Genomic DNA, 15,145 nt, shown 5'->3' with positions numbered 1-15,145 from the left:
TTTCCCAAATATCAAGTGTCTCTTTAACCACTTCCTAACTGCCTTCCTTCTCCCAGTAATCCCCAGAAACTATTCTCACAGATGTCAACAAGGTCAACTTACTTGACAAATCCAAATCCAACTTCCAACCCAAACCTGCCTCTGGTTTTCATCTCCCTCGATCTATCTGAAGCATTCATTGTCTAGGGTCCTTTCTTCTCAGGGAACAAATATTTTGGTTCTTTTCCTCATGCCTTATAGCATCCATTCTCCTATATTCTGACCTTTGTTGTGATCACAACATGAACTGCTAATTGTCATCTCATAAATCTGCTTTTCCTCTTAATTTCATTTTGTGGGGAGGGTGTGTGGCCATTCAAATTCTTACATTTAAAACTTGAGATTCTCTTTGAGTCTTCTTTTTCCTGTGCCTTGTTACTCAGTCCAATCTCAGAAGCATCTCTTTCTCTATTTTTTCCCTCTGGTCCTACTACTACTACTACTGCACAAGGAAGGCCCTCATTCCCTAGATCTCTTCCCCTGTCCCCCAAGTCCCTCCTGTAGACAAATGTCTGAATAATTTTTTCTTACATATTTAGTTATGTCATTCTTTTCTCTGGTCCTGACGTTCAAGGCCCTCCAGTGTCTGGCAATGTTTTATACATGCTACTCCAAGATTCTTATGTTGTGAAGGATTCTAAGCCAAGATCTCTTTTATATCTAGAGACATATGGAGTTTTGTTGCTTTAAAAACTTCTAACACATTCTAACAGTTCTGAGTTTTGTTATTGTTGCTCCTTTCTTTCTTAAAAAATGTACAGTAACTACCTGGCCATATTTTTACATTACCTTAATTAAGGGAGTTCTTCCAAAGAAGAATCCAAAAAGGTAGGCTGTAATGTCATTGCAGATAACACTTGATATTGGAACAAGAAACCTTAAAAGAATCCACAGGGGGAAAAAAAAGTGACTTGATTAAGCACTACTACAAAATTATTACTCAACAACCAATGGTAACAATATTGGTGTTTACATCCCAGCTTGGAGCAGAGAATCATCAGCACTGGGCTAATGGATTAGCAACAATTGATTTTTTCCAAATGAGCAATTTAAACATGGTCTGAAAACTAAACTCTTAAAAATAAGTACTAAAATCCATTAACATAAAAAGCAAAATCAAAGCATGGGGCAGATTTAAATACCAAAGCCATGATATCAAGCCATGGGTTAGGTTTATTTTACAAGAACTGATTAAAATTTCAAAAAATTATGACAGTGGACAGTGGATCAAAACACCAAAGAAACCATGTTTTGAAGCACGGTAGCAGAACTATGTTAGAATATTCTAGGATTCCTATTAGCTTAACTAGTGTGACATCTGTGAAGTTAACCGAATACTTAAATAGCTAACTTTAATAAATCCTAAATTTAAAATGATTCATTAAAATTGATTTAATCATGATCTGGAGGTTTTCCATATTAACTGGGAGAACTTCAATGAACTGATGCAGAGTGAAATGAGGAGAACCAGAAGAAAGAACACTGTACAGAAAGTAAAACACTGTGGAGAAATTCAATATAATGGACTTTGCTACTAGTAGCAATGCAACAAGTCAGGACACTCTTGAATGTAAAGGAATGCTATCCATATTGAGAGAAAAAACTATGGGAATAGAAATGCAAAAGCAAAACATGGTATAACTTATCACATGTACATATGGGTATGTGATTTGGGTTTTAGGCCTTAAAAAATTGCTCTATAGCAAAAATGAATAATATGGAAATAGGTATCAAGTGACAACATTTATATAACCCAGTGGAATTGCTTTTATTAGCTCTGGGATGGGGAGAAGAAAGAAGGGAGGAAAAGAAAACAAATCATGCAAACATGGAAAAACATTTAAAAATAAAGAGGAAAAAAATTGATTCAATAGAATTTTTTAATGAAATTCATTTTAAATTGTCCTTTTTAGTTAATTTAATAATAAAAATGCTTACCTATAAACTATTTAGTTAATTTTAAACTAATGAGTTTAAAAATTTGTGAAGATAGAATGTCTGAATATTCCCCCCACCCATAACTATAATCAATACTTACAAAATTCTTTCAAATTTAATCACAAATGAAAATTTATTTCCATCATCATGTCTTTTTACAAATCTGTTTTACAGATCTGTGACTCATTAAATTGGAACTCCAGAATCTCAGTATGACAATGAAAACATACATACATACATACATTACACACACAATTTTTTCAGTTTGTCACATGGCTAAATGCTTTGCAAAGGAACTCTAACTTTTCACATTCAGCTCATGTTTACAAGATATTTAGGGGAAAATGCATTGTTACTGTTTAATTCTTCAACATATTAAGGATCCATGATTTCTTCAGAATTGAGCATTTGCTCAAATAACAACCCTTATACATTTTATTGGGCAGATAATTGCTGTGATCCTGTGATCTATCTTGTGAGCCAGTTTAGTTAGGTAGGCCATCAGATACACATGCAATTAATCAACAAATCCAAAAATAAAGATGATGTCTTGGTAGTATGTGTCATAGTTTAAGATCATTAGGATCTTAAAAGAGGACTGTAGATTTCCATCAATGGAAATGTAGTTCATTTTTTGTTGCTTTGAGAAACTTTCCAAGTTTTATTTAGAATCTGAATAAGAATATAGTATCTGAATAAGTAAAAGGCACTATAAAATAATGCTTTAAGTGATTAGAAGTATGCCATTAAGGATTTGGTTTTTCATTGTCAAATAACAAGCAATTAAAGATATGTTTTAATAAAGAGTGGAATTAGACATTAGCAAGCTGAAATTAGTAAAATTTTTGAATGCTAAAGTGTTTAATAAAACTTTTAACTTACATGGGAAAATGTCTCCAGCTCCTTTGGAGTCAACTTATTTTTTTGAGAGAAATATTAACAATAACAAAAAGTAAAATGCTAACACCATAAGAAAACAATTTATTCTTGCTCCCCTTACCATATCATGCCTTCAAACAGATTTTGGATGACAAGATGAGACTGAGTTACAGTTATCAGCAAAGTGACATGAGTCCATGCGAACTGTTAATAGTGCAACAATATAACCATTAGTGAATACTACATAAATCAGGACACCAAAAAAAAAAAACTGAGGGAATAAGAAAATGTTTTAAGGACATTAATGTTTATTAATGTTGTACTTATGCAGTATATAACACAACTCTGCTGATGTTTCCTGAAAAGCTAGGAAAATATGTTTTCATCATGTGATTTAAAAACATCCAGTGCCATACTCATTGAACTACCAAAAAACTTTTTTACTGAATTAGAAAAAACAATAATAACAAAGTTTATTTGGAAGAACAAAAGATCAAGGATATCCAGGGAAATAATGAAAAAAAATGGGAAGGAAGGAGGACTTGTAGTCCCAGATCTCAAACTATACTATAAAGCAGTGGTCATCAAAACAATTTGGTACTGGCTAAGAGACAGAGAGGAGGACCAGTGGAATAGACTTGGGGAAAGTGACCTCAGCAAGACAGTCTATGATAAGCCCAAAGATCCCAGCTTTTGGGACAAAAATCCACTATTTGATAAAAACAGCTGAGAAAATTAGAAGACAGTATGGGAGAGATTAGGTTTGGATTAACACCTCACACCCTACACCATGATAAACTCAGAATGGGAGAATGATCTGAATATAAAGAAGGAAACTGTAAGCAAATTAGGTGAACACAGAATAGTATACATGTCAGATCTTTGGGAAAGGAAAGATTTTAAAACAAAGCAAGAGCTAGAAAAAAATAACAAAATGTAAAATAAATAATTTTGATGACATCAAATTAAAAGTTTTTGTACGGCAATTTGGAACTATGCCCAAAGGGTGATAAAAGACTGTCTGCCCTTTGATCCAGCTATAGTACTCCTGGGTTTGTACCCCAAGGAGATAATAAGGAAAAAGACATGTTCAAAAATATTCATAATTTGTGGTGGCAAAAAATGGGAAAATGAGGGGATGCCCTTCAATTGAGGAATGGCTGAATAAATTGTGGCATATGTTGGTGATGGAATACTATTGTGCTCAAAGGAATAATAAACTGGAGGAATTCTATGGGGACTGGAACAACCTCCAGGAAGTGATGCAGAGCGAAAGGAGCAGAACCAGAACATTGTACACAGAGACTGATACACTGTGGTACAATTGAATGTAAAGGACTTCTCCATTAGTGGCAATGCAGTGATCCTGAATAACTTGGAGGGATCTATGAGAAAAAACACTGTCCACATTCAGAGGAAAAACTGGGAGCAGAAACACAGAAGAAAAACAACTGCTTGATTACATGGGTTGAGGGGATATGACTGGGGATGTAGACTCTAAATGAACATCCTAATGCAACCACCAACAACATGGAAATCGGTTCTGATAAAGGACACATGTAATACCTAATGAAATTGCGTGTTGGCTGCGGGAAGGGCAGGGGGAGGGGCGGGAGGGAAATAATATAATTCTTGTAACCAAGGAATAATGTTTTAAATTGACTAAATAAATTAAACAAACAAAAAAATCCAAATATTTTAAAACTCTTGAGCAAACAGTAAGTCAATATTGTGATATGCTATATCAACACCTATATATGAGGTTAAAATCGTAATGAGGAATTTACAAGGCTACTATGGTACTAATGTTATACACTACCAGTGTGAGCCATCATGATACTATTTGTGTTCTAATAGTATAGGGAACATTTTGAATGTTTATATTCCTCTTATACTAATAGGCTAAAAACAGCCTAAAAGAAGCACAGGTAATTTTCCTTAACTTTTAACAATTCAAATTAATTGAATATCCATCAAAAGATGCCCTGTAAGTCAGAAACTTTTCTGTGGATTCCATTGCATTTTTGCAATTGGTAGCTTAAATAAGGCATTAAAATTCTTTGTTTCCATGAAGCTGTTTACTTCTCTTGGCATTTAAATGATCTTTGACATTTTTACTTAAATGTAGAGAAGTGAAAGGGAAATTATCACCAAAGAAAAATAATGAATATTACTTAACCTCAGAAAATTTGTTTAAAAAAATACCAATATAGTGGGGTGGCTAGGTGGCTCAGTGAGTGGATAGAGAGCCAGGCCTAGAGACTGAAGGTCTTGGGTTCAAAGTTGGCCTCAGACCTTTCCTAGGTATGCGACTCTGGGCAAGTCTCTTAATGCCCATTGCCTCGCCTTACTGCTCCTCTGCCTTGGGACCAATACATAATATTGATTTTAAAATGGAAGATAAGGGTTTTAAAAAGAAAGAAAACAACACATTTGACTACAATAAAGCTTTGATATTTCTGAACTATCACAATATACCTGCTGTCTTTTGACTACCAAAATCTAGTTATTTTTTTCAACAATCTCTTGATGCCAAAGAGGTAATGTCTGTGAAGCTGAAAAATATTTATCATTGTGTCATTTTCTAGATTTTTTTAATATTTTATTATGTATTTATTCCATCAATTGGAATTATACTAATGATCAGTTGGGTGACTTAACTGGATCATAAGATTATGGATTTAGAGCTGAAAGGAGCTTCAAAGACTAATCCTCAGAAAACTGAGGCTCAGAAGGGCAGTGACTTGCCCAAGGTCACAAAGCTGAAATTTGAATCCAGGACTACAAATTTGATGCTCTTTTCAACATATAGTTAGAAAAATAAAACACAACGAATATTTTCAAAATCTAATCTTGAAAACATACATTCTTTAAGTATGCATATATTCACAAAACCAAATACTACATTAACATGCTACATTATTATATATTATATATAGCATATTATTTTCATAATTTAAAGAGAAAGGAAGTTAGTTAAAAAAATGTAGCATAAAGTCCATAAAACAAAGAATCAGGTACATTAATATGAGGACAGCATTGAACAATGGGAAGATCCTGGACCCTGAAGTCAGAGGACCTCTTACAATTTGTGTGACCTTGGGTCACTTATCCTTCCTGATCTTTTGATTTCTTCTGTAAATGAATGATTTGGACTAGATGGCATCTTGAGGGTCTTTCTAACTCTATATCTATTATTATATGATGGGATTTTAATAATATAGGAACCACATGCATTTATGTAGAGCAAAGCCTTTTTCTATAACTCTGTAGATTAGTCTTAGAGACTATCCTAAGTATCAGAGAGGTTAAGTGATTCACCCATGGTCACATAGCTAGCAAGTGTCCAGATGGTTGGGGCTGCTGGGGCAGGGGGTTGGGGTAGGTGGGTGAGATAGGGTGTGTGTATGTGTGTGTGTGTGTGTGAGAAAGTTCTGAATCCATGTCCTATTGTGTCACACTGTCTCCAGTAGAAGACCTGGAAAGCCATGTTCTAGAAAAGTTTACTGCTTTTGTAACAAGTTGTTCTACCAATGCACAAATATGCACATACTCTCTACTATCCTCTAAATATGTCATATGAAAATAATTATCTCCCAGAGGATAAGTTTCCCAACTATATAACTGACTAAAGGATTAGAATGGTAAAATCTCTAAGGTTATGAATAATAATGTCCATTCATTTTAAAGAAAATAACAGATGGTTTTAAACTCCAACACCGAAGGGTTTTAAACTTAAATTTCTTATCTCATAATGAATATTTAGCATCTTTGAAGAGGAAAGCAAAATTCAAAAGGGCCTTTTCTAATGTCAATAATTATACCTTATGATAGAGTAGACATACCTGCTCAAAACAATATAATTTCTCAAGAGTACAGCTAAAAAATTTTAAAGTATTGGTTCTTAGAACAAGTCAATGAGTGACCATAAAAAATGGCTAATACGTACCATGTAAAACTGAAGACGATAATGTTTCTTCACTAAGCTCAGTACAAACATGCAGAAACCTGTACAATAAAGAAGGGAAAAAATGAAATATGCAATTTTCTATCACCTAAATGTATACAGTTCTTAGTGCTTAAGTAGGCAAGAATTTCTGGTTATAAAAATGAACTCTTGTCCAAATCATAGTCACTTATATTTTGTGACATTTCTTCTATTGGCGTCTATTACTGACTTTTAGAATTATGAACTAAAACAATTTAAATGTAAAAAGGCATTGAAGAAGCCTTCTGCTTCTCACAGAAATTGGGTCTATAGCATCAAGGGGTATCATGTAAAGAATAGCAACATTGGGATTAGGGGACTTGTTCTCAGTTTTGTGATTTAGTACCTACCCATCTGATTTAGGGAGGGTTACATTTTATCTTTTGGGGTCTTAGTTTCTACAACTATAGACAGATCAAATCTTTTAGTTCTGAAATTTTATAATCCAATTAAGTGGTCATCTAGTGTTTGTGAGTAAACTTCTCAATTAGACTGCATATTTTGTAAGGCCAGTGTATGCTTCTTTATTATCCCACACAAAGTTTACCATACTCAATAATTCCACTAGATGATTTAAACAGATAAAATTCTATTTATATGTGTATATGGTAATAATTTTTTATTATTTAACCAAAAGGATTCTGCCCTATGAATTGATTTAGAGTTTCAAATGCAGAGGTGTACAACCTTAAAAACTAATCTCTTTTAAGACATTGTGTTCCTTGTCTTATCCTGTTGTCATAGGCAAAGTAAAAATTAACCTGGATCTTTTTTTTTCTCAAAGAATAGTTTTGATAAAAAGCAAAATAATATTCTTCATTATTTCCTAGACTATATAAGCAAATACTATATTTTAACCCCTTACTATGATTTAAAAAACAGCTTATTAATATATTTGATATAATAAATTGCCATTTACCACAGCCATGAAAGACAATTTTTTGTTTGCACTTACCAAGAATGTGAACTTAAATTCTTTTAAAAAGGAAAATTTCAAAAGTTTGCCCCAAATAGATGCTGATAAAGTACGTTTAGTGCTTTTTAAAATAACAACTTCATTTAAAACTGAAATTTGGTTAAATATTTTGTTACTTCATTAACATGGAAACTTACAGATTAGCCCATTTCCATCCATAAAAAATTAATTCACTTTTTTATAAGTTTACATATGCAATATGTCTGCAGGGTATTCTTACTGTTACTGCTGTTAGATCACCTTCACAAAAAGGACTCATTAACAGCCACCTTCAAATAATCTATAATTTGAACCCTCTAGGTTAGAGGAACAACAAGAATGAGATAAAAGGATGATGATGAGCAGACATTTCCTTCTTCTATAAAGTTACCTTGCTAAAATGGCATACAATTGCACTGAAAAAAGATATGGTTTACTTAATGTGAAGTCAGCATTTCAAAATACAATGTAGATAAACAGATACAAAAATAAAGTCAGAATAGATTTGTTAAAAATCTGCCTGACCAATGTACTGAATTTAAGGTTAACTTAAATTAACTCAAAATAGTTCTAAAATGTTTATTTCTGCTTTTATTATTCTCCATAATCAATAGATATTAGCTTGCTGATAAGTAACTTTTCCTTTCTTAGACAATTTGATTCATTGTTTTTGCTTTGGTTACATAATTAAGGTCTAAAAATCTGTGCAAAAGCAAATGGTAACTGTGTAGGCAGATGTTGTACCAGCATAGGAGTAATGAGAAACAGTGGAATAAAAAGAAAGCATAAAGGCAATTTTCAATTAGAAAAAGAGGATCTTTCATTTTTGTTTAATTTTTGTTTCTGTATCATCTCTAGCACCTAGTACTAAGCGCAGGGTTTAGTACATAGTAGCTACTGAATAAATATACAAGGAATATGAGGAATGGCTTCAAATGAGAGCATGAATGCTTTTTCTTAAGACAAAGATGTAGTCATTAGGGTCACACTAATTTTTAAAGATGGATTGGAATTGACAACATCTTAAAAGGACCAAGGAAAATTTTGCATTTATTGATAGTTTTGGTCCTTCTCAATTAATTACTCCTCCAGCTTGCAGAACCTTGGAGAACAGCAGAAGTAGGTCCATTTTGGATCTTCTAAAATATGATGCCTCCTCTTCTGTCTATTTCAAAAAGTACAACTCTAAGAGGAAAACAGTTGTGTGTGAAGAATTATGAATCAAATTTTACCTCTAAGTTGTAGAGCATAGTACTAAAATATACATATAATAGTAATATTTCTCCAAGCCAATCTCAAACTTCACCAACAAAAAAGGAAACACTATTCATAAAAGCCTTTATCAACTGCTTTCTTCTTAGCTTAATAGAATGTTAGAATTTCAAGGGACTTTTTTGTCCAATCCTCTTATTTTATGGAAAAAGTAACAGAGATTCGAAGAATTCACAGTTGTAAGTCTCAATCAGTGAGACTAGATTTTACTATGTTTTTACTATTTTACTAAGTTTCTTCCTTTACTCAAGTACTAAGATATAGCTATATTGTATATATATATAGGTATATTGAAGTTTCTTCCTTTAATTGAGCACTAATAATATAGCCATGTTAGATATGCATATATTTAGTAAGGATAGAATGCCGCTGGCAAACAGATTATTGTAAGAACATGTAATTAGTTGATTTATTATGGTTAGAAAAGTTTTTCTTCCAACTGCAAAGCCACAAGATTAAAAAAAGTTGAATTTTAAAATTTTTATAAAAATCAAGGGATTTTCACAAAACAAAAAAGTAAAATTAGTTACATATATATTTTATTCATAAATATATATATTCCACTGTGATGACAATGGCTTGCTTTCTGTATTTGATTCTATTACTCATTAATTTCCACTAATTACCAGAGTTTCTTTAAGATAGCTTACGGATCCATCTCTTTTAGGTTTACCACTTAAATTTTTATTACACTCCTCTAACTCACATTTGGAAAATAAAGCTAGCAAAGATGGAAACATTACAGATTCTAAATAAACTCAACTCTTTCTAATGCTAGAATTTTGCCAGAAATGGGAAGTGTTTAACAAAGAGGAAAGATATACTAGAAGCACTCAGGAGTTAGATGTTCTCCCAATCAAGAAAGGACAAAATGGCCCATACTATTCATTTTAGATTTGAGTTACTTAATGCAGAGAGGACCTTGCTCAGCAATTTAATCCAGAAGTGTTGGAAGGGGGAGGGTCATGAGCATAATATCCTTATTTGTACCTATCCAGGGCTGCAGTAAAGGTCAGAAAGATAACATCTAAGTTCAGAACTGTAGAAAGGGGAAAAATAATCAAGATTAATCCCTGATTAGGACTTCAGAAGGAATAGGGGGCAGAGAGGGTGATTCCCAGCATTAAGTCTCATTTCAGAATATTAGGGGGCTGAAGTTCACCCACAATATACTGTACTTCTAGAAGAGAGAGGTCCTTAATTCAGGACTGCAGGAAAAGGGCAGAGTGAGACTACTACAATCTTCTTGTCCTAACAAGACCCCAGAGGGGTCCCCCAAAGTAGGATTTCTGGGCATCTCAGACCTGAAATATAGAAAGGGAATGGGTTCCAAGGCTACTATGAGCCAGATTTGCTTCATCCTATTCTAGATAAAGGGATAAGGGTTTGATTTGGCTACTTTTAGACTTTTACTCCCAACTCCACCCCAAGAAATAGATATATAAAGTGACTAGCAACTACAGAGTCAAGAGAAGTATGGAACAAATAGCAAAGGGGGTTGTCATACCTGGGGAGGAAAAACTTGAAAAAATTAAATATAAAAAAGAAATTTTATAGGTTAAAATAACAGATTCTAAGAGTAGAAAATGGGTTTTAGCAGTCATCTAATCCAACTATATTTGAGATAAATTCTTGTCTTGGACAACTAATGAGTGCTTATTAAGATTTTGCTTAATAGCCTCCAGAGGAGAACCCACACAGTTTTTTCTAACAAACTGGCTAACTGACATCAAATCTAAATTGGGGAAAAGAACAGCCAAGATGCTGGAGTAGGAAGTAGCAACACAGCCTCACTCTTTCCTCAAACTACGATATGACAAGACCAAATAATGATAAAAGAAAACACAGGGAGAGTCAGTTCTCTAGCCCAGGGAGCTAGAAGCTAATCTAGAAGCTGTGGGGTTGTTGCAGCCCAGGTACAGACTTGGAATGTCACCTAATGACTGTGTCCTGCAGTTGAATGGGAATAAGAACATCAGCTAAGGGCTACTATTTTTTTTAAGCCCTTACCTTCTATCTTAGAATCAATACTGGGTATTGGTTCTAAGGCAGAAGAGTGGTAAGAGCTAGGCAAAGGGGGTTAAGTGACTTACCCAGGCCTACCCCTCTCCTTAATGATATTATCCTCCTCCCTATATTCCTCAAAAGTAGACTCTATCTCACAAGTACAGGAATTTTCACTGTTTATTCCCTATGCCTAGAATGATCTCCCTTTTCATTTTCATTTCTTGGTTTTCTTCAAACCTCTGCTAAGATTCCACCTTCTACTGGAACCCTTTTCTGAGTTCCCTTAAGGCTCATGCCTCTGTTGATTATGTATAATTTATCCTTTATTTTGTTGGTACACAGTGGTATGCATGCTGTTGGGCTGTGAGGACCTTCAGAGCAGGTCCTGTCCTTATACCCACAGAGCTTAGCACAACGCTTGGAACACAGTATGCACTTGATAAATGTTTACTGACTGGGGAAACTTCTTTCATATAATTAGGGTGAAATATAAGATGATACAAATTAGGAGCAGGAGTGAAATAAGCAATACTTATATCATTTTCATCTAAAGTAGTCAAGGGAGAGCAGAACACACAGAGAGACACACAAAGCTAAGCTCAGAAATACCTTCAATAAGAAAATAGAAGGAAATAGAGCAGAGTTGGCTGGGGGGGGGGGGAGTAGAGAAACAGAAGAGATTCAGGGAAAGATTAGTGAATAAATGAAATAAACCTTATTAACTTATCCACAAAATAGAAGTGGGTAGCAGAATGAATCAGACATCAGAATCTGATACTATATAATTTCTAAGAAATACACCTCAAACATAAAAGACACACCTTGAAAATAAGAGATTGAATAAAAATTATGTTTCAACTGACCTAAAAAAAATTGGAGTGAGCTTGATTTTTGATTAGAGAGCAATAAAAATACTTGATTTAAAGAAGCAAATGGGGAAACTTCAATATTCTGAAAAGGCACCATAAAAAATATATGTAGAGTATTATAGTAAAACTATAATAATGGGGAACCGTCAGTGTGTCTCTTTCAGATCTAGATATATTTAACAAAAAAAAAACTCCCAAGAAATTAAGAACTTAAATAGAATTTTAGAAAAGTTAGATCTCTGTCAACTATTGAATAGTTATAGAAAAGAAAAGACTACATATATTTCTTGGCTAAGGATGGTACCTTAACAAAAATTGACTATATTCATGAGAGGCTCAGAAACCCTTCAGAAACAAATGCAGAAAAAAGGGAAATATTAAAACTTATTCTAATGGCTAAATAAAACCAAAGTTTTATTCAATAAGAAACAACTGTTAGAAAGAATTCAAAATTAATTTAATAAAAAAATTGGTAGGTCAAAGAGCAAGTCACAAAACAATAGTTTTATTCAAAATGATGCAAATGAGACAACCTATGAAAATTTTGGGCAGGCAGTTAAAGCAATCTTTGGGAGAAAAGTTTATTTTGCTAAACATCTTCAGTGACAGAAGAACAGACAACTGAGTTGGCCATGTAATCCAATCAACCTAAAAACCAATTTAAAGAATTAAACACCAAAATATAAATTGTAAAAATCTAAAAGATGAGCAAAATTGAAAATATTTGAAAATTAAAGTAAAACCTCCCCCAAACTAAGAGCTGTTTATAACCTCAAAAGATTCCTAAGAGTTAAACCATTAGCTAACTTAAAAGAGGAAACTTAAATTAGTAGAATAAAAAAGAAAAAAAGTGGTAATAAACCAAATTGCTAAATAGTTTGCAATGACTGTCATAATAGATACAGAATAAACATTTGCCACAATAACATTTCTATTGAAAAATTTAGGGGAAATGGCATTTCTTTAATATGGTAATATCTACCTAAAACCAAGCCAAGTATAATATGCAATGTGGATAGAATAAAAGTCTTTCTGATAAGGTCAGTATAAAGCAAGAATGGCTATTATCAATTCTTTTTGATATAGTACTAGCTATAGAATAATCTCTTTTGAGAGATAAGATTTACTTAGAAAACCCTAGAGTCAATTAAACTGAAATAATAACTTCATTAAAGCAGTAGGTTATACAATAAAATCCTCATAAATCACTATCAGTCTGTGTGTACAATAAAAATCTACCAGGAAGAGATAAAGAAATGAAAGAGATAAAATGGAGAATATATAAAATATTTGAAAGGCAAGACAAAGAGAAAATCTATGAAAACAAAATAAAAATTTTTTATGGAAATATAGACCCAAATAACTATAAAAATATTATTCACTCATGGATAGGCCAAGCAGATATGAAAATGAAATTATTTAAACTGATTTACTTACTCAATGCTTTATTTGTTCAACACAATATCAAATTACAAAAAAAAAATGAATTTATAGACTTTATGGGAAAATGGAGAAATTAATTTGGATGAACAAAGAAAGGTCAAGAATCTCAAGGGAAATGAAGAAAAGTGGTGAAGTTAGACTTGCTTTTATTTGATTTTAAATATTTTAAAATATATTACAAAGTAGTGAACATCAAAATGATTTGGTAAAGTCAATAACTGGAACTAATTGTGGCAAATGAACTTGGTAGCTTGGTGTTTGATAAACCTAAAGACCTACACTTTTCCTGGGTTAAGAGTTTATTTTTTAATTGCTTGGAAAACTGGACAACAGACTTGGGCCAACATCTTCAACCATATGTCAAGGAAAATTTCCCAAGGGATGCATATTAGAGATATAAATGATCATATAATAAACACATGGGAGAAAATAGGAAGAAGTTACCTTTCAGATAGATGAGTAAGAAAAAAATTTATGACCAATATATGAATGACAAGATAAAATGGACAATTTTGATTATATAAATTAATTAGGTTTTGCACAAACAAGTCCAATTTAGGTAAAACTTAAGAAGGAAACAGGTAACTGGAGAAAAAATATTTTTAGCAAGTTTCTCTGATAAAGGTTTCACTTTTAAGATATATAAGGAACTAATTCAAACATTTAAGTGCAGCTTCTCAATAGATCAACAGATATGAATAGGTCATTGAAAAGTAGTTCTCAAAAGATGAAATCAAAGCTATTAAAACTGGGAACTAAGGGAATCTCCATCAGTTATGGAATGGTTGAACTAATTATGGCAAATGAATGTACTGGACCAGAGTATTGTGTCCTAAGAAATGATGCAAGGGGCAGCTAGAGTGTCAGGTGAATCTGGGTTCAAATCTGGATTCAGACACTTCCTAGCTGTGTGACCCTGGGCAAGTCACTTAACCCCAAATGCCTAGCCCTTGCCATTAATCCAACTTAGAATTGAAGTTAAGGAGAAAGGAAGGAAGGTAGAAAAAAAAGGAGGAAGGGAGAGAAGGGGAGAAGGGAGAGAGGGAGGAAGAAGGCAGGAAGGCAAGAAATGAGGCAAGAGACTGTTTCAGAGAAACCTGGAAAGATCTGAGTGGACTGATAATAGAGTGAAGGAAGCAGATCCCAAATAGCAATTTATAAACACCACCACCACAAAGACAAAAAACAAAACTATGAAAGACTTAAGAGTGCTGATTAAGCTCATAACCTACAATAATTCCAGGGACTAAGGATGATACATGCTACTCATTTGCTTAGAGGGAAATGATAAATTTAAAATGCATAAAGAAACATACATTTTTGTATATGGCAAGCCTGAAATTTCTTTCTTTTGGCTTGACTATACATATTTTAGACCTTATGGCTTTCCTTTTTTCTTAAGCTGGGGAGGGGAAGGTATGGAAGTTACAGAGGAAAATTACTTCTTAAAAAATTAAAGCATTTAAAAATGCACACCAAGTAAATAACTTAAGAATACAAAAATAAAGCAAAATGGAGGATAGACATCTAGAAAATGAATACAAAATGAAAAAATGAGAAACCACAATCAAGATCTGACGAAAAATTTAGGATTTTCAATCATACTGACAAAATAAAAATAAAAAATTTGCCAAGTCAAGAGAAAATGAATTGTGAAAATTTATATGCACATCCTTTAAATTGAAAAAAGAAAATGTTTATTAAATTATAAAAATATGTAAATAGGGTAACAATATTATTTTAATGTTCTCCATT

The 15,145-nt window shown here is 32.9% G+C and overlaps 1 protein-coding gene across 1 annotated transcript in view; it reads right to left on the bottom strand.

Annotated features, from left to right (window-relative positions):
- The window catches only part of CDS1 (CDP-diacylglycerol synthase 1), a 78,302-nt gene that overhangs the window by 17,339 nt on the left and 45,818 nt on the right, over window positions 1–15,145 (bottom strand). Inside the window, exons 6-8 of the mRNA XM_001364683.5 lie at window positions 6,806–6,864; window positions 2,978–3,060; window positions 829–916 (exon numbers count right to left, since the gene is read on the bottom strand). Of these exons, the coding sequence (XP_001364720.2) occupies window positions 829–916; window positions 2,978–3,060; window positions 6,806–6,864 (230 nt within the window). The remainder of the gene's footprint in view (window positions 1–828; window positions 917–2,977; window positions 3,061–6,805; window positions 6,865–15,145) is intronic.

This window comes from Monodelphis domestica, chromosome 6 (genome assembly GCF_027887165.1).
Source record: "Monodelphis domestica isolate mMonDom1 chromosome 6, mMonDom1.pri, whole genome shotgun sequence".
In the NCBI taxonomy this organism is placed as follows: Eukaryota; Metazoa; Chordata; class Mammalia; order Didelphimorphia; family Didelphidae; genus Monodelphis; species Monodelphis domestica.
The sequence above is the reverse complement of the archived record's forward strand: the minus strand, read 5'-3'. Positions and strand labels throughout refer to the sequence as shown.